The sequence below is a fragment of the Arachis stenosperma genome, chromosome 9, assembly GCF_014773155.1.
Source record: "Arachis stenosperma cultivar V10309 chromosome 9, arast.V10309.gnm1.PFL2, whole genome shotgun sequence".
Taxonomy (NCBI): Eukaryota; Viridiplantae; Streptophyta; class Magnoliopsida; order Fabales; family Fabaceae; genus Arachis; species Arachis stenosperma.
The window spans coordinates 161,410,012-161,432,798 of record NC_080385.1 but is presented as its reverse complement, the minus strand read 5'-3'; the positions used below and the strand labels follow the sequence as shown (position 1 = coordinate 161,432,798).

At 32.7% G+C, this 22,787-nt stretch overlaps 3 protein-coding genes across 6 annotated transcripts; 2 read left to right on the top strand and 1 right to left on the bottom strand.

Annotated features, from left to right (window-relative positions):
* The first annotated feature begins 2,987 nt into the window (after positions 1-2,987).
* On the top strand, positions 2,988-13,683 carry LOC130948074 (protein GIGANTEA-like). Of its 4 annotated transcripts, XM_057876779.1 has the most exons (16): positions 2,988-3,236; positions 3,685-3,777; positions 3,881-4,016; positions 6,495-6,566; positions 6,726-6,780; positions 6,939-7,081; positions 7,284-7,558; positions 8,357-8,412; positions 8,660-8,900; positions 8,986-9,136; positions 9,372-9,581; positions 9,684-11,231; positions 11,551-11,619; positions 11,858-12,076; positions 12,676-12,768; positions 12,918-13,683. In XM_057876779.1, the coding sequence occupies exons 3-16, from the start codon at positions 3,915-3,917 to the stop codon at positions 13,215-13,217; spliced, it is 3,534 nt and encodes a 1,177-aa protein (XP_057732762.1). In that variant the 5' UTR covers positions 2,988-3,236; positions 3,685-3,777; positions 3,881-3,914; the 3' UTR covers positions 13,218-13,683. The 4 variants fall into 4 exon arrangements, with proteins under 4 accessions (XP_057732762.1, XP_057732763.1, XP_057732764.1 ...); XM_057876780.1 differs by lacking the exon at positions 3,685-3,777; XM_057876781.1 differs by lacking the exon at positions 3,685-3,777 and having other exon boundaries at positions 3,839-4,016.
* Positions 13,684-14,944: 1,261 nt separating this feature from the next.
* Positions 14,945-16,823, top strand: LOC130947474 (40S ribosomal protein S18). The gene is made up of 4 exons (XM_057876177.1): positions 14,945-15,154; positions 15,369-15,529; positions 15,747-15,935; positions 16,551-16,823. The coding sequence occupies exons 1-4, from the start codon at positions 15,152-15,154 to the stop codon at positions 16,654-16,656; spliced, it is 459 nt and encodes a 152-aa protein (XP_057732160.1). The 5' UTR covers positions 14,945-15,151; the 3' UTR covers positions 16,657-16,823.
* A 1,010-nt stretch (positions 16,824-17,833) lies between these two features.
* LOC130950981 (UDP-rhamnose/UDP-galactose transporter 5-like) lies at positions 17,834-20,476 on the bottom strand. Its single transcript, XM_057879585.1, has 6 exons — positions 20,299-20,476; positions 19,713-19,956; positions 19,331-19,515; positions 19,050-19,250; positions 18,682-18,843; positions 17,834-18,389 (listed from the first exon to the last, which is right to left on the bottom strand). The coding sequence occupies exons 2-6, from the start codon at positions 19,840-19,842 to the stop codon at positions 18,099-18,101; spliced, it is 969 nt and encodes a 322-aa protein (XP_057735568.1). The 5' UTR covers positions 19,843-19,956; positions 20,299-20,476; the 3' UTR covers positions 17,834-18,098.
* Positions 20,477-22,787: the final 2,311 nt, after the last annotated feature.

Sequence of the window (22,787 nt, the reverse complement as noted above, 5' to 3'; positions counted from 1 at the left end):
TTTAGTTACAATAATATTTAAGTATTATCAAAAGAACTTAAATAAGTTTTTGAATTATTATTATCATTATTATTATTATTATTATTATTATTATTATTATTACTATTATTACACTAGTGAATATGTGTATTCAAATCAATCAAATAAAGTGGGATAAGTAAAAAAATTAGATCTTAACTACACTTTAATTTAAAATATTATATTTTTTAAAATTTATATAAGTTTTTTTAATATTTAGATTTTAATAAAATTATTTATTTAATTTATGTATGTATTTAATAGATGGAGATATAAAATTTAAATATTTTTGCAATTGCTACATTCTGTGGTAATTTACGTATTAAAATTGTTTGTTTAGAAACTATTATTGTCTCTAAAGATAACGTATAGAAGAGAGACTGAGACTGAGAGACAGAAATTGAAATAAATTTTAGTATTATTTTTGGTGTAAAATGGGAGACCGAGTTTGAAATAAGAATAAAACTCTAATTTAATTTGCACAATAAGTAAAATTAGAATTCATTAATTGAAATGGGGTATTTTAGGTATAAAATGTTATTAAATTTTCAATTTTTATTTTAAAAAATTTTAATCTTCTGTGTCTCTACTTTTTGAAGGTATTGAAATACTAAAATTTTAGAAATAGAGACTTAAATTTTATTAGTACCAACACCAACAAATATGATATTGAATTTTAGTATTCCAATCTCTATCACAATACCTTAAAATAAAGACTACCTAACAATTTATTACACTCTGTGTAACGGCTATATATAAGTTTTGAAACCTCAACATTTTATAGTGGTTAATATAGAATAAATAGAGGATAGTAATATAATTATTTTAAAAATATTATAATTGAATAATTTTGACTAATATTTTATTTATTTATGTAATTTGTTTTTTTTGTTAATTTATTAAATATTAAAATAAAATAAAATAAAATATGATATTACTCATAACTGTAAACGCTTTACAATTTAAATAATACCGCTGGATCGAAGATTTGAAAATAATAAAATGTCCTTTTTTCAATTCTATGGTTACATGTAAATAAATATATTTAAAAAAAATGCATACCAAAATTTTCTCATTCTTCCTTGTATATAATAGATTGTAAAAATGTTTACCTTTATAAAATATGCTTCTATCATTTTTTATAAACTATGTTCCATTAACTTTACTTGAAATTAAATAATATTATACTTAACTAAATTGAATTGGTTTAGTGATTAGCTCACTAGTCCATTTAAATAAGTATTGAAAGTTCGAATATTATCTTATGCATGCAGTAATCCATTGGCCAGTGACAAATTCTTAAATAAAACTTAGTATTACGACAAATTAATCTTTAACCTGTCGAATTAAGAGATATCTATATATTGATTATTGTTTGACCTTTGTCTTCTACTCTTCTACATAAAATTAAAATCTTATGCCAACTATATCATTAATCAGAGGTCTTACAAACTGTTGAAAATTAATTATCAATTTCAATAGTAAAAAACTCTAATAGAAACCAACCCAATATATGTATATATATATATATATATATCTCAAATTGAAGACATTTTAATTCATCAAATTTAAGATAAATGATATAAACAAATTAAATAATCTCTAATATTATACCAATATCTTAAAATAGATTAATTTATATGCATGTTTTAGAATAAATTTATGTAAAATTTGATTTACTGATTTCTTAATGTAAATTGAATTAATTGGATTCGATTACTATATAGTATATATGCTATATCAACAGTAGTGAATCGAATTAACTTGATTCAATTTACTATTTATGCTTTAATGAATTTATGCTCTAAAAATTCCAAATTTAAATTAAAAGTAACATCATGAAAGTAATAATTTTATACTTAATTTTATAAATTAAATAATAATTTAATTAATATAGTATATTAATTATTTTTTAAATTATATATTATATAAATATAATTAGTCATTATATATTATATAGCTATTTATTATTTCTAATTCTGAAAATATTTAAGTTTTAACTCCTATGCCACCTTAGAAGATGTATTTTATATTAATTTTTTTAACATCAAAAGTCACGATAATAATTTTTAAGATGTTAATGAGTCAAGATTTTTAATGAATTTTTAGAAATTGTTTAATGTTTGTTTTTACATTCATAAGTTATAAAAATATAGACTTTCTAAAATTTGAACTAAATAGAATTCTATTCTTATTTGTTTTTATTTTTTGATATTTTATTTAAATTTAAATAAGATTATTTTTTATTGACATTTATGTTTTAAAATTAATAACAATTAACTTAAAATTAATAAATGTTAATAATCTATATCAATACTAAACCGAATTAACTAAATTTGATTTATATGTATATATTATAAAAATAATATATCGAATGAACTAGATTCGATTTACTATTGATATAACATATATAGTAAATTGAATCCAATTGATTTGATTTATATTAAAAAAACCATAGGATAAATTTACTTTAGGAGTTAGGACATATATGTAAGCTTATCTATTTTAGTCTTTTAGAATATTAGTGTAATATTGGAGGTCATTTTATTTTTTTATATCATTTATTCTCAAATTTATATACCGATTATTTAATATTATATTTATAGGCTAGGTTATATATATAATATTATGGAAGTGATAATTATATTTTATAAAAGTAAAAATATTATTTAAATGTAAAATTATTAAAGTATCAGAGAAATCAACATATGGTGTTACACATGAAGAAATATAGTATTTAAACTAGTATTTAGTAGTAGTAGTAGTAGTAGCGATAATAACACTTGAAACAATGTCATGTGATATGATATGAGATGATGATGGTGCATGAGAGAGTACACATACATACATACATACATACATGATGACGTGACAGAGAGCCTGTGAGGTGAGAGGAAAATATCATTGCCACGTATGCACTCAATCTAAGCTTGTGTTGCGAGAGCTCCTAAAGATCTTCTCTTTCATTCTCTCTCTCTCTCTCTCTCTCTCTCTCTCTCTCTGTGAAGCACAAAACTACCACCACCACCACCATCCCTCCAGAATTTTTTTTTTCTTCCATAAAATTTTATTCCGGTTAAATTTTCGGGGGAAAAAACAAAGAAAACTTCCCTTTTTTTTTTGTGCTTCAGTTAATAGTTTTGTGAACCCTTCCAAATCAGCAAAGATAGTTCCTCAAAGAGATCGCATCCTTATAATAGAAATTATAAACTGCTCAGGTACATAGCTCTCTCCTTTTTCCCGTTATTATTCTTTTTCTCCTTTTTGGAAATTTCAGCTGTCAATTTTTTTTTTCCGGATGATTTAGTTTGTGTACTTGTTTGGCTGCGTTCCTGGTGTTTGTGCTTTTACCTTAGTGGCCTTCCTGTTTTATTTTATTTTAATTTTTTAAATTCTTATGCGGTGAATCTTAGTTGTTCATAGATATTAAGGCGCTGTCTCTGAATTTATTTTTTTTCATATTTTCTGTACTATTTTTTGAATAATTTGTTCTGTTTTACTGAGGTTTTATTTTATTTTATTTAAATTGATTTGAAGACTCTCTTGCATGTTTATAGTGAAAAGAAACTCAGAAATAAATTGTTAGTTTTAAAGTTTTATACACACATAGAAACAGCTAAAATTTCTGAATTAAACAGCTATTAACAGTTTTCTGAGACCTACCAGGTTTCTGTCAAAAGCAAGATCACCCCCTCCCCCCTCTTTCTGGAATATATTTAGTTGAATGAAGAATTTTCGGTGAAAGGATTGGATACTAAGGTAAAAAGTTGATGCTAAGCAGGGAATGCTGAATTACGATATCTTAATTCTTGATTGGTAGCATGTTTTGGCTGGATTGTGGATAATTGCTTTTGGTAATCAGTGGTAGAGAAGGGAACAACCTTCAAAGTTCATAGATGTCTTCTTCTTCAATGGCTGCTTCCAATGAAAGGTGGATCGACCGACTTCAATACTCCTCGTTGTTCTGGCCTCCCCCACCGGACGGTCAACAAAGAAAGGTATCATCTTACTGCTTTTTTCGTTTTCATTGCTTAATGTTTAGTTGTTCATTCTGAAGTAGATTGCACTATTTTGAAGTTCATAGGCACTTCAAATGGGTAGAGCCTCTGGAAATACCTCATAGTCTATCCAACATGTCTATATATGTGATTTTTGAAATATTTTTTGCAAAATTCAAACTTGATGATGATATAATACAAAATTGAATGATTATGTAAATACAATATTACTGACAAGGAATCTATATTCATTTGTGTGTGTGTATGTATGTATTGTAATAATTATTTTTTCGTTTGATGCTTCACTGTTTGTTATAAGGCTTATAGAATTAAAGCCGTTTGGGGAATTTAATTTCTCTATGAATATTCTTTGGGAAAGGTAGCAGATGTTTTATTAAGAGTAGAGCTATGGAAGGATGATAGGTCAGTGGCATGATGGGATCATTCCATATGTGAAGAGATATAGTTTGATAACATTTTATTGAGCCGAATTTGGTTGCTAACTAAGAATTTTCAATCATGCACAAATTTTTGGTTTACAGCGTGTGTGACGGATGAGTGCTGATATTAGCTGAAGCATAGAGTGTTCTGTGTGGCACTGATGCAATATTCTTGTGAGAGCATAGAATGTAGGAAAGTTTGATATTTTCCATTAGATGTTAAGGAAAAAAGCTTGGTAACTTGTAAACTGTTAATGGTGTTCATAATTGTTTATTATGATTGATGATTTATCCGGAGTTTGACTTTAAAAATATTCCTGGGAAGCATCATATTGCAGTTGGATACTTTTATACTGTAGAAAATACTAGTATCTTATTATTATTATTATTATTATTATTATTATTATTATTATTATTTCATTCATTGGTATTGAAAAACTATGTGTTTAATCTTATGAATCTTCTGGAAATTTCTAAAGTTGTTCCATTTTTTTCATAAATTATTTTCTGGAATTTTGTTGAAAGTGTAGAAATTACATATCCATAAAGTTTTTTGAAGTGGATTAGGTAGGGGTAGCTTCAAATTCAGGCTGAATCGGCAAGATTCCTGTAGGCTTTATTGGAAAGGCTGAACTTCTTTACTAGGAATTACAAAATATGTCCTAGTGGTAAGCCACAGATTCAACAGGTAATGGGTGAACAGTGTAATTTTATAACTTGAACACATCCATCCTTGTTTAGTTACTAGGATGCTGAAGCCTTGACACTATATGTTGTGGCCAATTTACTAGTAACTGTGTTATTGAGCAATGCTAGGGTATGGAAAACCAAATAAATGTGTAATATTTAAAGAAACTTGATTTCTGTGAGGATTGACAATTGAAATCATTCCTAGTTGGAAAATACAGAAACAAGGATATTCAAGAACTTGATCTTGAAATGTCAACAACCTAAACGCCTCAAGTTCCTGGAAAATCCAAACAAAAGTTTCAAAACCATCTGTGTTAGGAGATAATCAATTCTAAAGAGATGTTAGATTCTTCAGTGTTGTATTATTTGACAACTTGGACTATAAGCATCTCGAATAAATTGAAATGATGCGGACTATAAATGAATCTAGATGTACGGATTCATCTCTATATTTTAATCTTGGCATGATACTACCTACAAGGCTACAAGTGTGGTACTCTGGGAAGCTTGGTGACTGTTTGATTAACCATCAGAGTTTGGAGCACATTCTCATAGGTCATTTCTGAGGGACTGTTCGAAGTCTTGTTATTTATGGTGGTGTATGATAGGATGCGCTTTGCTTGATCAGTCATACAACACCTACCAGGAAAAGACTATAAATGAATCTAGATGTACGGATTCATCTCTATATTTTAATCTTGGCATGATACTACCTACAAGGCTACAAGTGTGGTACTCTGGGAAGCTTGGTGACTGTTTGATTAACCATCAGAGTTTGGAGCACATTCTCATAGGTCATTTCTGAGGGACTGTTCGAAGTCTTGTTATTTATGGTGGTGTATGATAGGATGCGCTTTGCTTGATCAGTCATACAACACCTACCAGGAAAAGACTTAATTGCAGTAGTTGTATTATTCTCAACTTCTTAATGGTAGCTTAACTAATCTTTGTTTTAGAGGGTTTTCTGTGCTGGATTTGAGAGGACTGCGGGCTTTGCTCACTTGATGTGCAGCTCCTGTTTTCTATTTGTATTTTATTTGTTTATTTATTTATTTTGATTTTCTTTAGAGGGCACTTGTCCTGTCTACTTGTATTTCTTCTGTTGAAGAAAAAAGGTCCCAGAAATGGGATAATATGTTGATAACACAATGATGCCAATGACTTGAATTCTTTTTCAATTTAATTTCTCGGCAGTTTCTTTTATAACTTAATAGATTGTTATTTTTTGACGTTATCTCCAAATTCACATGTAAAGAATTGTATAACTACCTTGCAATGTTTGCTAGAGCAGAAGCTTCTTGTAATTCTGCTTCCATGGTCTTATGACATTATTTTTTATTTTCCATAGGATCAAATTGCAGCATATGTTGAGTTCTTCATTCAATTTACATCAGAGCAATTTGCTGACGATATTGCTGAGGTATGAACAATGCACTTATGTTACAAATAAACCTCTTGAACTGAAATATACACTAGTTATTTTCATATATTCATTTTTTTTTTGTTGAAATATCTTTTTGACAAGAAAAAGCCAATAGTTTCTATGAAAACTACTCATTGTTACATGTTATTTTGGCAGTTGATCCGTAACCGTTATCCATCACAGGAAATACTTCTCTTTGACGATGTTTTGGGTATTTATGCTCTATCCCATGTTAGTTTAATTTTTATTTATTTGTCTTTTTATTTAATTTTTGATGGGCATGGTCATTTAATTCATGTTAGTCTCAGATTACAGTTAATTTACTTCTACTACATGTTAACTACTTTATGTATTTGCTTGTATGTCCAGCAACATTTGTTCTTCATCATCCAGAGCATGGGCATGCAGTTGTACTTCCAATTATTTCATGCATTATTGATGGCACGATAGTCTACTATAAGAGCAGCCCTCCATTCGCTTCGTTCATATCTTTAGTCTCCCCGAAGAGTGAGGTATAATTGCTTCATAATTTGATTTGGATGTATAATTCAATTTCTTACTAAAGTCTTCTTGCTGTTTAATTCATCTTGCCTTTATTTATTTTTCGAATCTACTCTTGTTCTGTATTCTAGTTTCTTAATTACTAAATATGGCAGTTATTCAGCTTCAGTATTTGAAAAGAGTTTTACATTTGTGCTTTGCATATTTTCGCAGAATGAATACTCAGAACAATGGGCTTTGGCGTGTGGTGAAATTTTGAGAATTTTAACTCATTACAATCGCCCAATATTCAAGACCGAAAGGCAATATGGTGAATCAGAAAGAAGCAGCAGTGGCAGCCATGCGACCACTAGTGACTCGGTTGATGGGAAGTCTGTTCAAAATTTTTTGATACAGCAAGAGAAAAAACCAATAAGGCCTCTGTCCCCATGGATTACTGATATATTGCTGGCTGCACCTGTAGGCATTAGAAGTGACTATTTCAGATGGTGAGTGTTCTTTTAAAAAATGTCCGAAATATGCATAACGAGCTAGCAGCATATTATTTAGCCCATTGAATTCGGTAGATGATGTTAATCTTGTATGTATGTGTGCTTTAGCCCATTGAAGGTTTGATCTTAAAGTCAACCATATTTCTTGGTACACAAATTTCAGAAACCAAACTAAAACAAACACCAAATTTCAAACCAAGGAGTGTTTACGGAGATATGTATAGCTCACCACCATTAGGAGAACTTGAGAGTTGAACCCAAGTCATGGTCATATGTGAGCAAAAGACTGATCAGATGAACCAACCTATGTCAGTTGATCCCATTGCGCTTGCAACAATATTTATATGTTGATCTACCTGCTGATTTGAGGGAATGTTTGAAAGTTAGTTCGAGTGGAGTACCAATTGCCATTCTTAATCCTTTTATGTGAAGTTATACACTGCATTCAAAAGTTTTGTCAAGTAACCATGGGAAATTAAAATAGGTTTAGAACAGCAATTATTTCACTGTAAGAACAATTTATTTAATATGTAACATATAAGAGGATGGGAATCCACTCCTAGAGCTATGTAACCAAGAGGAAAAACATCCTAGGTGTTGACTGGGCTAGGCCTTATCCTTGGGGACATGTTAGGAACTGTATCGTGTATGTTTTAACTGATGCCAAGGGTCTGCAATTTCTTCTTTGTTCTACTTTATTAATTTGAACAATTTCCTGTTTACCATATTATCGTTATTCCTGGTACTAAGTACATTTTTGCTGATGTCAATGGATCTTGCCATCTATGTTCACAGGTGCAGTGGTGTTATGGGTAAATATGCTGCAGGAGAACTCAAGCCGCCAACGACTGGTACATTGAATTCCAGTTATTTAATATAGAAGTTCTGTCAATGAAATTATGCATCATAATATGTGCCTCATAACACGGATTAGGCATTGGCCTACATGTTCATGTTCATCTTCCCTGTTTCTATTTTATCTACACTATCACATCTACCACTTTCTCAGTTAATCCAAAATTGATAAGATCTTGTTGATCTATTAATTTTTCAAGACTATTCCTAAGTTAATGTTCTCATGCATTAATTTTCTCTTAGCTTCTTCACGTGGTTCTGGGAAGCATCCTCAACTTGTGCCTTCGACTCCAAGATGGGCTGTTGCCAATGGTGCCGGTGTTATATTAAGTGTTTGTGATGATGAAGTTGCTCGCTATGAGACTGCTACTTTAACAGCAGCTGCTGTCCCTGCCCTTTTGCTTCCTCCACCAACAACAGCTCTAGATGAGCATCTAGTTGCTGGATTGCCAGCTCTAGAGCCATATGCACGCTTATTTCATAGGTTATTCCAAACTCAATACTTTTTGGTTATTTACTTGTTCATAGAGTCATCTGCCTGAGTAAATGTATACACATGACTTTTGCAGATACTATGCCATTGCTACTCCAAGTGCTACACAGAGACTTCTTCTTGGACTCTTAGAAGCACCACCATCATGGGCCCCAGATGCACTTGATGCTGCTGTACAGCTTGTGGAGCTTCTTCGAGCTGCTGAAGATTATGCTTCAGGCATAAGGGTAATAAGCTATAAAATCTTTATAGCAAAATCACAAATTAATTTGTTGCTACATTAATGAAAACCTAAGTTAATATTTTGGCAAGTATGAGTAAGTTGCTTGATTTTTGGATCAAGAATAAAAGTTGCACTCTTATTTCTAAAATAATTGTGTATTGTGATGTTTTCATTTTAAGAAACTTTGTGAAAGACTTAAAGCTAATTGGCTGATGAACTTTACTGTTCCTTTGATGCAGCTTCCTAGAAATTGGATGCATTTGCATTTCTTGCGTGCAATAGGGACTGCAATGTCCATGAGAGCAGGCATAGCTGCTGATGCCGCAGCAGCTTTGCTTTTTCGTGTACTTTCCCAGCCCGCATTACTTTTTCCACCTCTTAGGCAAGTTGATGGAGTAGAAGTCCAACATGAACCTTTGGGTGGTTATATCTCTTCCTACAAAAAGCAGGTTGTTAGTTTTTGTCAGTTACATATATTTTTTTCATTCTTATTTTGTAAACCAGATCAGAAAAATTCTTTCCACATGCTGAAATTTATAAGTGTTGATCAGATAGAAGTTCCTGCAGCAGAAGCCTCCATGGAGGCTACTGCACAAGGCATCGCATCCATGCTGTGTGCACATGGCCCAGAGGTTGAATGGAGAATTTGCACCATTTGGGAAGCTGCTTATGGCCTGATTCCTACAAGTTCCTCAGCTGTTGATCTTCCAGAGATTATAGTTGCAACTCCACTACAACCTCCTATACTATCATGGAATTTATACATCCCCCTACTTAAGGTCCTCGAATACCTTCCACGCGGAAGCCCATCGGAGGCATGTCTTATGAAAATATTTGCTGCTACAGTGGAAGCTATTCTTCAGAGGACCTTTCCGTCTGACACCACTAGAGAACAAAACAGAAAATCAAAGTACCTCTTTGGAGTGGGGTCTGCCTCCAAAAACCTTGCTGTAGCAGAACTCCGCACGATGGTTCATTCACTTTTCTTAGAATCATGTGCTTCTGTTGAGCTCGCCTCACGCCTGCTTTTCGTAGTCTTAACTGTCTGCGTTAGTCATGAAGCACAATTCAGCGGAAGCAAGAGGCCGAGAGGTGAGGACAATTATTCAGCCGAGGAAATCATTGAGGACTTGCATGCTGTGTCTGAAATTCAGAAAGAAACTAGAAATAGGAAAATGAAGAAGCAAGGTCCTATAGCAGCATTTGATTCTTATGTTCTGGCTGCTGTTTGTGCTCTTGCCTGTGAGCTTCAATTGTTCCCTCTGATTTCACGGGGGAATAATCATTCAGATTCCAACAATGTAAAAGATATAGCCAAGCCTTTTAGAATAAATGGAACGTCACATGAGTTGCAGAATGGCGTAGATTCAGCTATACGCCATACTCACAGAATCTTAGCAATTTTGGAGGCTTTGTTTTCATTGAAGCCGTCATCAGTTGGCACCCCATGGAGTTACAGCTCGAATGAGATAGTCGCTGCAGCTATGGTTGCTGCGCATGTCTCTGAACTATTTAGACGGTCCAAAGCTTGCATGCATGCTCTTTCTGTTCTGATTCGGTGCAAATGGGACAATGAAATTCACTCCAGAGCATCATCCTTGTATAATCTCATAGATATTCATAGCAAAGCGGTAGCGTCTATAGTTATCAAAGCAGAGCCATTAGAAGCTACGTTAATTCATGCACCTACTTGGAAGGACTCTGTTGTTTCTCTTGATAGTAAAAGACACAATCAGTGTGAAAGTAGTAGCTGCTTTGACCGTAGGCAAACATCTATTACTACTTTGGAAGATTCAGGTCCCTCAAAACTTAACCGCAAATCTGATAAAACTTCTTGTTCAAATGAAGCATCAGGAGGGTGTACCTTAGGTAAAGGTGTCACAGGTTTCCCATTGGATGCTTCTGATCTCGCCAACTTTCTTACAATGGACAGACATATAGGATTGAGTTGCAATGCACAAATTTTCCTCAGATCCATGCTGGCAGAGAAACAAGAATTATGCTTCTCTGTTGTTTCACTACTATGGCACAAGTTGATTGCTTCCCCTGAAACTCAACCTTGTGCGGAAAGCACTTCTGCCCAACAGGGCTGGAGGCAGGTACAAGTGCACAAATTGTACATTACAAACTGTGTTATCCTTTTTTCTTTATGTTTTTGGTGATTCTTTTAAATTGACCTAGAGTTCTGAAACCAAACTTTTGTTGATATAACAATTATGATTTTGTTAATCATGGGGAGATAGACTTTTTAAAAGGAGAAAAAGATTATTGAAAATGAGACAAAGACGATACCCCAATAAGAGACATTAAAAAGCTTTTTATAGTCAATTCAGATAGCAAGATATGTCATTAATTTCCTTAGTGCTGCTAAAAAGGATCATTACTGGGTTTTATTTTATTTATTTATTTTTTATGTAGGTTGTTGATGCATTATGCAATGTTGTATCAGCGTCACCAACAAAAGCAGCAACAGCAGTTGTTCTTCAGGTCCAAATTTCGCCTTATTACCTTTAATTTATTTAATCATAATTTAAAAGAATGAGTATATAATTGACAAGAAGAATTAAGAATTACTTTTAGAATTGCCTCATAATGCCTATGAAGTTCAAATATCTGATGCTGAAGATCTCACCTATACTTTCTTTATCAGTTGTCTTTTTCTGTATTATCTTTGTTTCGAAAATTTCATCTGTTTAGTCACTTTCTTCGGCTTGTTGCTTGTCAGGCGGAGAGGGAATTGCAGCCATGGATTGCCAAGGATGATGATCTGGGTCAGAAGATGTGGAGAGTCAATCAGCGGATCGTGAAACTGATAGTGGAGCTAATGAGGAATCATGATAGTGCAGAGTCATTGGTAATTTTGGCAAGTGCGTCAGATTTGCTGCTACGAGCCACAGATGGTATGCTGGTTGATGGAGAAGCTTGTACTTTACCACAGCTGGAGGTAGCATTTTACAACATTAGCTTTTCTTTGATTTTGAAGTTCAATTCAGTTACTAGTGAAACTAGTTGCTTTACTAACAAGTTAAAAAGCAATAGACTCAGTTCCTGGTCACATGATGGTGGAAAATTATAATCACAGGAATTTTCTTCTATTAGATTATATTATTTATTGTCATTGAATTCTATGTTAACTCTTTAAATCCATTCAAATTAGGTATGCCAAAAAACTTATTTGATTATTGTCATTAAGTCATACACATGACAGCATCTGATTAGTTGATATTGTAAAATTCTATACACTGATTGAATATCAAGATATTTGTCATGGTTGTTCGGTGTGAAAACGGTCTCTCTGTATACTTGATACATGATAGAACTCAACGGAGTCATTTGACCAGCCGACCCCACCTAGTGGGACAAGGCTTTGTTGTTGTTGTTGTTGTTGTTCGGTGTGAAAACATAAGTCAATGCACACATTCATCCTGTGACCGATTAACATTTAGCACCAACTTCTATCACTTTGAAGGATGGATTTGGCATTTCCGATGTTTTTACTGATATTAGTATCTCAAATTCTCAATATTTGATAATGATGACCAGCTGCTGGAAGTAACAGCTAGAGCAGTACAGCCTGTGCTCGAGTTGGGCGAATCTGGATTGGCAGTGGCGGATGGCCTTTCAAACCTGTTAAAGGTAACCAAACATCTTTTTCTAACTTGGCTAACATATGGTTAATGAAATTATGGCTTTAACATGAATATGAATTTCTAACTTGTTTTATGTGCTTTATTAATTATTCTATAGATTGTTTACTGATCTCTGTGTGAATATACCACTTGTAGTGCCGCCTATCAGCCACTGTTAGATGCCTCTCCCATCCAAGTGCACATGTCCGTGCGCTGAGCATTTCGGTTCTTCGGGACATCTTGCATACAGGTTCGATCAGATCTGCTCCTAAACCGCCGCAAATAAACGGCATCCACGACCCCTCTTATCCATACTTCAATTTGGATGTCACTGACTGGCAAGCTGACATAGAAAAATGCTTGACATGGGAAGCTCACAGTCAACTTTCGAATGAGTTGTCTATAAAGTATCTCAATACCGCAGCAAAAGAATTAGGCTGTACCATTACCATATGAACATGAAAAGTGAAAGTGAAATCATGTAAAACCATCTTAGTCTATGACAATTTTTTGCCTAGACTTTGTTATAGAAACAGATGTCATTTATGCTTTTGGAACTAACGGGTTTGCAAAATAAGTAACATCATGTGCTAGTCCTGTTAAAAATGCCACAGTCCTGATTCCAGTTTGGTTATACAGAAAAGAAAAGCTAATTTTGTATTATGCTTTAATGTGCTGTTTCTGAACCTGGATCAGAAGTTCTCACAGTGGACTGCATGCTAATGATTGTACTTATGCTCTCGGTAGAAGAAATTTGTACATTAACTAAACCACTTTTTAATCCTTGTCTTATGTTGTATGTGTTGCTTATGTTGATTTGGCTTGTAATGACATTTAAATCTAACTGTATGATGAGTCTGTGTTCAGCTGCTTTACTTTTAATTTATCTATAAAGTTGTGTGACATTTAATCTTTGGCATCATCCCTTGGGTTTTTTTTACGTTTTAATATAGCAACAACATTTATACGGTATTCCAACAAGACAATTTTCTCATGAAACATTAAGGAACTAATATGCCTACTGAATTGACTTAGAAGTTGCAACTCATTTTTAAGAGAACACTGAGAGGTATTGTTAGCTTGTTTGGAAATCATTTAATATGAGAAAAGAATTCTATTTTTTTTAATGAAAGAATTCATTTTTATTTAAAACTCAATTTTATAATATTGGAATGATTATAATATATTAATAGAATAAAATTTAATTTTTCATATTTGATATATTAAATTTGAAGAGTGTGAGAATTGATTTAGAAATCTGTTATAAATGAAAAAAAAATGAGAATTGAAATTCTGACAACAATTTAAATCATTCATTTTTAGTTGTTTCAAAGTAAAAAAAAAAAAAAAAATTTAACTTGAATGAATTTTAATTCTTAGCATTTCAAACTGTTTTTAACCTATCGTTTCTTCCTTCAAAATAAGTATTGATTTTTCGTACGAATAATATACTCTTTTTAAAAGAAGAAGTGAAATAGCATTTCAATTTTTCAATAAAAACAAACACGTCTTTTTTTTTTTTTTTGGTTTAGAAACAAACATGTCTTAAGATAGATAGCGAAGCATGTAGCATGTTAAACAGATTTTTGTGGACATACATGGAAAAGTCTTAGATTTTTGGGTTAACTATCCCTATTTAACCCATCCAAGTGCCAACAAACTAACAAGCAATTAGTATTATGATAAATACCCAATAAAACAAGTGATTTTTTTAAGAGATTCTAATTAGGCACTTACTCTAATAAAAATATTAAAAATATTTTTTTGTGAATATATTTGTCTAACTATATTTTAAAAGTGATTTATAAGAAAAGAATAACGATTTAAAGAAAATAATTATGCTTTTAAATAAAGATAATACTTTTATAACATGCTAAAATGACAAAATCAAAGCTAATAATCTACCATCCAATAGTAAAAAAAAATTTTTTTACATGAAAATAATTATAGAATATTTATTAGAATATTCACCTTCTATTTGTTGTCTTTACTGTTTTATTTATTCTTTTACAAAATTCTAAAAATAAAAACGTAAATTAAATGCAATTTTGTTTTCATGGTACCAAACCCACCTTAGTGTTTGTAGTCTGAAATGATAGATACCTAATGAAAAAAAGTGGTTTCTTTTATTTTGTTTTTGGTTAAGCCCAGAGGAAAGGACTGGAAGCCCAAGATATACGAAACGCTGTCGTAGTAAGCACATTGAGGGGCAAACTTGTCATTCAAATCATAGTTCACCCTGTACAGTGAACAAAACCCTGAGCGCAGCACACTATATAACATCGCATTTCACTCCCAAACCCTAGAATTTCTGCATCTTCAATCGCCCAAGAGTTTCAGCTTCGGCGCCATCAATCCTTCACTCTCTCCCGACTCACTCTCCATCCAAAATGGTGCGTTCTCTCTCTCTCTCTCTCTCTCTCTCTCTCTCTCTCTCTCTCTCTCTCTCTCTCTCTCTCTCTATGATTGTGGTGATTGTTTCGCTGATTTGAAATAAAGATGCAATTTTTATTTAGCTGCTGTAGTTTCGTAACTGTTACTTGTCTCTTCATATTCGAATCCCTTTTTGTTGGTTTCCGACATTTTGGTCTGGCTCGGGTATTGTAGTCTCTGGTGGCGAACGAGGATTTCCAACACATTCTTCGTGTTCTTAACACAAACGTAGATGGGAAGCAGAAAATTATGTTTGCTATGACCTCCATCAAAGGTATCGGAAGGCGATTTGCTAACATCTGTTGTAAGAAGGCCGATATCGACATGAACAAGAGGTACCTTACCTCCTCCTTTTATGTTGGATTAAAAAATAATTTATGGTTTATAAATAACAACTCAACAGGTCTTGTATATGTATATGATATCATAAGATAAGTTGTGGCATTTGTTATCTTACTAGTGATTGAAATTATAGATTATATACATTAGGATATAAAGCCAAATTATCTGATAGGGTATGGTTTTTGTTGCTTGTGATGATGGTTTGGGCAGAGCTGGTGAACTGAGTGCTGCTGAGCTTGATAATCTGATGACTGTGGTTGCCAACCCAAGGCAATTCAAGATCCCAGATTGGTTCCTCAACAGGAAGAAGGACTACAAGGATGGCAAGTACTCCCAGGTCGTGTCCAACGCTCTGGACATGAAGCTCAGGGATGACTTGGAGAGACTCAAGAAAATCAGGTCTCTCTCATAACTCTAAATGAATTTTTATTTAGAATTGTTGAATTGTTCTGTCCTGTTAGTTCCAACTAAGTTGGAATGAATTTGCTCGCTGTCTGTGTCTCTTTTCGCATATATAGTTAGTTGTACAAGACATGGTGACATACTTGTCTTGAATCTTTTATGAAGTTCATCTCTTTAAATTAAATTAGGTCACTCGCTTTTGTTGATTGTATATTTTGGTTTAGCTATCAATCATGATGTGATCTATAAAATTGATAGTTTTTGTTACAATTACAACAGTGCAGTTTACATTTCAAGTTAGGGTAATGCTAAGGTGAAGAGTGAAGACTGCTTTTTTTCAGAATGCGAAAAATTTACCAATAAAAATTTATCATGTGCAATGCCCATGTTCATTCTAAATTTAGAAAAAATCTTCACTTTTCACCAAAGAAATTACCATCAAGTTAATATGTTCTAATATTTCATTATATAATGTGTGTTATTTTTTCGCCTTCCATTTCTTTTATCATGTTATGTGCAGTAAAATCAATCACTGGTGAATTTATGCTTTATGCATTGGTTAGTTTTAAAGTTCTAACAGCTTTATCGACACACATTGACACTGCTTTGCAGAAATCACCGTGGTTTGAGGCACTACTGGGGTCTCCGAGTTCGTGGCCAACACACCAAGACCACTGGCCGTAGGGGAAAGACTGTTGGTGTCTCGAAGAAGCGTTAAACTGTTATATTTTGGGTTTTGGAAATTAGATATTGTTGAAGAGGCAGACATATGTTTTACACACCGATGCCGTTTTTTGGTTATATGCTCTCTCGACAATTTCAATTTTGTTGGTTATTTGTTTTAAGCTTCCATTTAGTTGAATTATGATGATATTTTAAGATTTATCAGACTTCCAATCCAATAGTATTAAGTTGCGTTTTAACAAGAAGTTGGCCTAACAAAACCCTTTCAAATGATTAACGAATAGTAAAAGCAGTGAAGCCAAAATTACGATGGGGTACATTTTACCTGAGCAAATGAGTTCTTTACTTTTTTTATTGTTATTATGCTTGGTTTTTCTTATACGAGTGTTATGTATTATATTGCATTCGCAATTGAAAATGAAGAGAATTAACCGAAGAAGGATTATTTGGATTTTGCCTCGGGAGGGAAATATTAAGACAGAAAGACAAAAAAATTTGAGACCGACATATAAAAGAAATTGTCTCAAATATAAGTTACAAAAAAGACCTCTGTTATTTTCACCTTGTAACTTTTTCTTAACCACGATTCTTCGTTCAAATCATAAATTCAAATCAAAATCTACTGGAATTGTTCATCTTCATCCTGATTCTGTGTTTTTCGTCGTTGTCTTTTTCACTCGGCCATGGTTGGAAATTATTGCTAGGTAGGGATGGCAATGGTTTCAGCTTTGGCAAGTCATCTAGTTTTTGATACAGCAGCACCATTAAGGTTTTGGTGGTGCGTCGGAGCTTGAATCTGGGGGCTCTGAACTTCCCACTGTGCCCTAGTGTCTGCGTTGGGTGGGTGCCATTGGAGGTGACAGCATAAACAGAGATTGTCTTGTTTTTTTGTCTTGTCGTCGTCCTCGTTATCGTTGGCATGACTTCAAAAATATTACCTGACTTAAAAAATGATCTTAGTCCTAAGTGAACAAGATTTTTGGCTAAATTTTAATTTTCTCTGTCTCTACGTCCAAACCCGATTTCGCCCCCAAATTTATGTTTCTATCTCTGTATTTGTCTCATGACAACAGAACCTAAAGTGTTGGCCTGTTGGGCAAATGACGAGGGTGCTAGAATTACAAAGTTTAGAATCTATTTAATCTATTGACAGCATGTCAGCATTGGATAGAAATGGAAGAACCAAACATACACTTCAACTCTCTCTAAACTGAGGCTTCAGAAGGAATTTATTAGCTAAACGGAATAATAAATATTTTGTTTCATCATGGCAGGGAACCTGCACCTACAAGGAAATATCCACCGAGACCAAAACTAAGAAATTTCAAAGAATTACAAAAATCGGGCTGAAATAATTTAGAACCCCTAGGGGTTCTGATTTCAAATAAAAAAAATTCTTTCCAAGGACCTATCTATCTATATTTCTCTTTCTTTCTTGGTGAGCTCAGGTTTCACCAACAAATCACAATCATAGTATCATCGTGGTTCTGTTTTGTTGGTGGGGAGAGCGTGGCTCCATCGCTCCTTTCCACCGGGCTTGGATGAGGCATTCCCGTACCATATCATTCCGAACACGGCAATCCCCATTCCTAGAATCACATGGAGATTGAGATCATCCCTACCAAAGAATATGAATCCCATCACTAGAACAAGTATTGTCTTCATGTGTCCTAGTACTTGGAACGACACAGCAGTGAATCTCCCAATGCAGATGAATTGGCTGAGGTTTGTGCCAACTGCTATGGTGCATGACAGAACTATGAACATCTGCCAAAATCAACATCAGAATTGAAATGCTCAGTTAGGATCAATTTCTTATTCATCCAAAAATGACAGCAGATTATGACAAGAAACTAACAGAGTTGGCTCCATTGATTCAATTTAAATAACAGATTATGGGAAGAAAGAAAGGATTTAATTTATATACACAGAAATTCAATCATTAGCAGTTGAGTTATATACATACACTTGATGGAGAAATCAATGACTTAACAGATCAAGTCATTCATCATAATATGCTCCTATCTATATATCCATAGATTTGTGATGCAGTACTTACCAAGGAGCCAAAGTTGAAAGCATACTTGTCAATTCTGTTGTTTGTCAACCAATAATCTAGGAAAGGGCCTATCAATAGTAGTGTTCCAGCCTGAGCAGGTGCTGTGTGTCCTAAAAGGTTGAAAGAACTTAGCGAATACTTCCGTTGAAGATAATGAACGTACTGCACATAAAGGATTTGAGAAACACCCACATCAGTGACATTTTAATAAATACCATAATTTCTAAAAGCATAATTTATAAGACTACATTAGTTCGCTTCATAGTGTGTAGTGTGTAGGTATTTGTAATGAATATATTATGATTGAATCATGCCATTTCAGTTTGAACAGATGTAATGCCTCACATGAAGAGGAATGTCACACTTACATATTGTTGCAGAGCAGTGCTCCATACTGCTATAGAGGCAGCAATGAATCCTCTTGAATTAACGCTCACATCAGTTACAGTGCAAACAGAGACACCAATAAGGACAACAAGTATGCTCAGTTTCGTGTCTCTTGAATACCGAATCTTGTCGAAAACAATTTCAAATAGGCAGGATACAGGGATCATGCTCAACTTAGCAATCTGCCAATGGTGAAATGGTAAAATTAAATTACAAACTCTATTTATTGATAGACCAATAGCTAAATAACATCCCAACTCACTTGGTAGAATCCCACTGAGTTCAACATTAGGCTCACATTCATTCCAACAATAGAGAAGTTAGCAAAGAACACAAATTTTAGAAGTTCAAACAATGGCAAGTGAGACGGCTGGACATATCCTAGCATCTTTAGTGCGGCTGTCATCAAAGTTGTCGTGGCAAAATGAAGACCTGTTAATGTTGTAGCTGCGAGAAGTATAGCCAAATGTTATTAAGAGAATCCAAGAAACTAATACTAAATCCTTATATGGTATATCAAACAGAGTTCACCTTCCATGCATTGTTCAAATTATCAGTGCATAGAAATTAAACTTTTTCAAAGGGGAAAGACAACACAGAGCAATAACAGAAATGTCAGGTAGAAATTGGAAAAGGGATTTTACCAAAACTGAAGCCATAAGTGACCATCAAAGCTTTGTTGACAATTATAACACCAACAGAGGTGACAACATTGAACACCCATGCAGCTGCATCCACTGCAGCCTTCTTTTCAGCCTTGGTAGCTGTAGCCATGTTCTTTTCGAGTTTTCGCAATTTAACACCAATATTTTCTAATTAGCCTCCATAGTGTTCCATACACAGTGAAATTATGTGCAGGATTCAATCCATTTGAACAAAGAAATAAGCCTGGAAAAATGGAAGATCACGAAATCTTAACATTTGAGGGTGCAAAAGATAAACACTATGATTAAAACAATCAATAGCTTTCTAAACAAAACCAATACAATTCTACGCCAAAAGAATTCCAATTCCAATTGCAGCTTGGAATTTCTGGGCGATTGCTATGTTATACCAAAAAAAAAATTTTAAAAAATCTGGATTTAACAATCGTATTGTCCTAATTCATTACGAACAAACAGATCCAAATCGGTTCCCAGATCCAGAAGCGTATCGTTGAAAATTAATTAATAAGAAATGCGAAAGTGATAAGATTGAATTCAGTTTTTTGTGGATTAAGAAGAAGCAAACCGTGAATGGCATTGGAGCATTGAGATATAGGAACACGGTATTGCTAAGCACCGAAGAAGAGAAGAATCTGCATGGTGAAGCAATGAAGCATGGCGTGAATGGAATGTTATCTTAAGATTAAGAAAGAAGAAGCCAAGGTTCATATGTTTATGCTCTCTACTAATTACTAAGATTTATTATCATTATTATTAAAAATACCATCACTACATTATACAGTTTTCGTTCATCAAATTCATCTGCTACCATAAAAGAAAATTTTGCGATAATTTTATTCGGAAGAAAACATAAATTTAAGTGTGGAGTGTTTATAAGAAAGTAAAGACATATTAATTGAAGTAACATCTGTATTTTTATTATGAGTGTTAAAATCGATGTTACTGATCAAATTAGTTGCTAAAGATTTGATTATTTTTTAAATTAATTATTTAAAAATTATAAATTAATTATTTTATTATTTTGTCATTTAATTTAAGAGTTATTGTTAATAATTAATGATATAAAATATTAATCCACAGCATATATGATATCTAATATATCTGATCAGATGCTAAATAAATATATTTATGAAAATATATCAATTTGGTATATTTTTTTAATTATATAAATCATAATTTTAATATAATTTAATATCACTAAATTAATAAATTTTTATAAATATATTTATTTAATATCTAATTAAATATGTTAGCTGACATATATAATGCGAATTATTAAAAAAAAAATCCGTTTTGGTGTTTATAAGTATATGGATTAAATATTACCATCAACAAATTTTTATTTAATTAAAAAAAATAAAAATCTCACTTAACAACTTCTGATTTTAATTTTTGTTTAAAAAAAATTAAAAAACTCACTAACTTATTTCTGATTTAAATTAAAAAAATCACTGAACAATTTTTTATTTTTCTTTTAAAAAAATCTCATTCAATTATTTTTTATAATTTTATTCTTATATTTTGAAAAAATTCTAAAAAATTCAATATTTTCTAGTTTTACAAAAAATTCCCATATATGAAAAAAAATTGCCTAAAATTACAAACTAGTTCATAAATTTCTTTTTATTGCCATTTTAATTTTTTAAGAATATTTAATTTTTTTAGAATACTTTGATAGGTTTACTTTCTATAGACTTAAAAAAAAAGGCATTAAAACTCTTTTTATGTATTTTTTAGTGATTAATAGTCAAAATAGTTCTTGAAATATGAAACATTTTGTAAATTCGTTTTTTAAAGATTTTATCAATTAAAGTGACCTTTTAAAAATTATAGATTAATCATGTTTGTTATTCAGTTACTTAATTAACAATTTTTGTCAATAATTAATGATGTGAAATGTTAATTGATAGCATATATGACACTTAATATATCCAATTAAAAGTTGATCAAATATGTTTTGAAAATCTATCAATTTAGTCAGTAAATCATATTATAGAATTTATGTAATTAAGAGAAAAAACTAAATTAATATATTTTCATAAACATATTTAGTCAATATATAATTAGATATGTCAGGTACTAGTGTTAAACCCGTGCGATGCACGGGCTTACATTTTAATCTGACATGATAAATCGAAAATAATATTTTATAATCATAAATTTTTCAAGTTTAGTATAATACTATCATCGTTATTATATAATAAACGTACTTAATATGTTGTTTTATTTTTATTCAGAATAAAATACAAATGAAACAGTTTGAAGTCTATAATATTCTTGAGTTATAAGGAAAGAGACCTGGAAAATATATATATATATATATATATATATATATATATATATATATATATATATATGTTACGGTAGGTAACCGGAGATTAATACGACGAATGGCGTTTAGCGGCCCAAGTGTGTGGTGGAGGAGAATTCTGGGTAGGTCCGCAACTCGGGAGGCTCCGTCCGACTTGTGCTCGCGTGTGAATGGGGGGTGGTACCTGCAAAGACACTCCGATGCCTAAGTTAGCAAGAGTGTGAGCAGGTCTAGAGAGTATTGGACTTAGAGATACCTGAGGAGTGTCAGTGTACTTATAGTGGTGAGCCAATAACCACCGTTGGAGTAGTGCCGTATCTTTAGGATGATAACCGTCCCATTATCTTAGGGAGGTTAAGATATGGCTTTGTGAAGCGGTTAGAGAGATTTTAGGGGTGGTTACCCATTTGAATGAGTGCTTATCAGCCAGCTAATCTCATGTCCGACTTCTTTAGAGCAAGTCGTAGTGAACACCGACTTCTTATGTGAAGGTCGGTGCTTAGCTAGGCTTAATCTATTGGATTAGGCCTTTTAGTTGGACCTGGGCCCTTAACATTGGGCCAGGATATGAACAGTGCCCCTACTTGAGCCCAAATTTTCTTAAAAGTTTGGGTTCAAGTATTCAACTCGGGCGCGTAGTCGACTTGTTTGAAGAAAACGTGGGTTTTAGAAACCGACGTGATTTTCGCGACCCTTTGTTTCTGACAGTTACGTCAGTTCAAGCGTCGTGTCCTTTGGGGAAG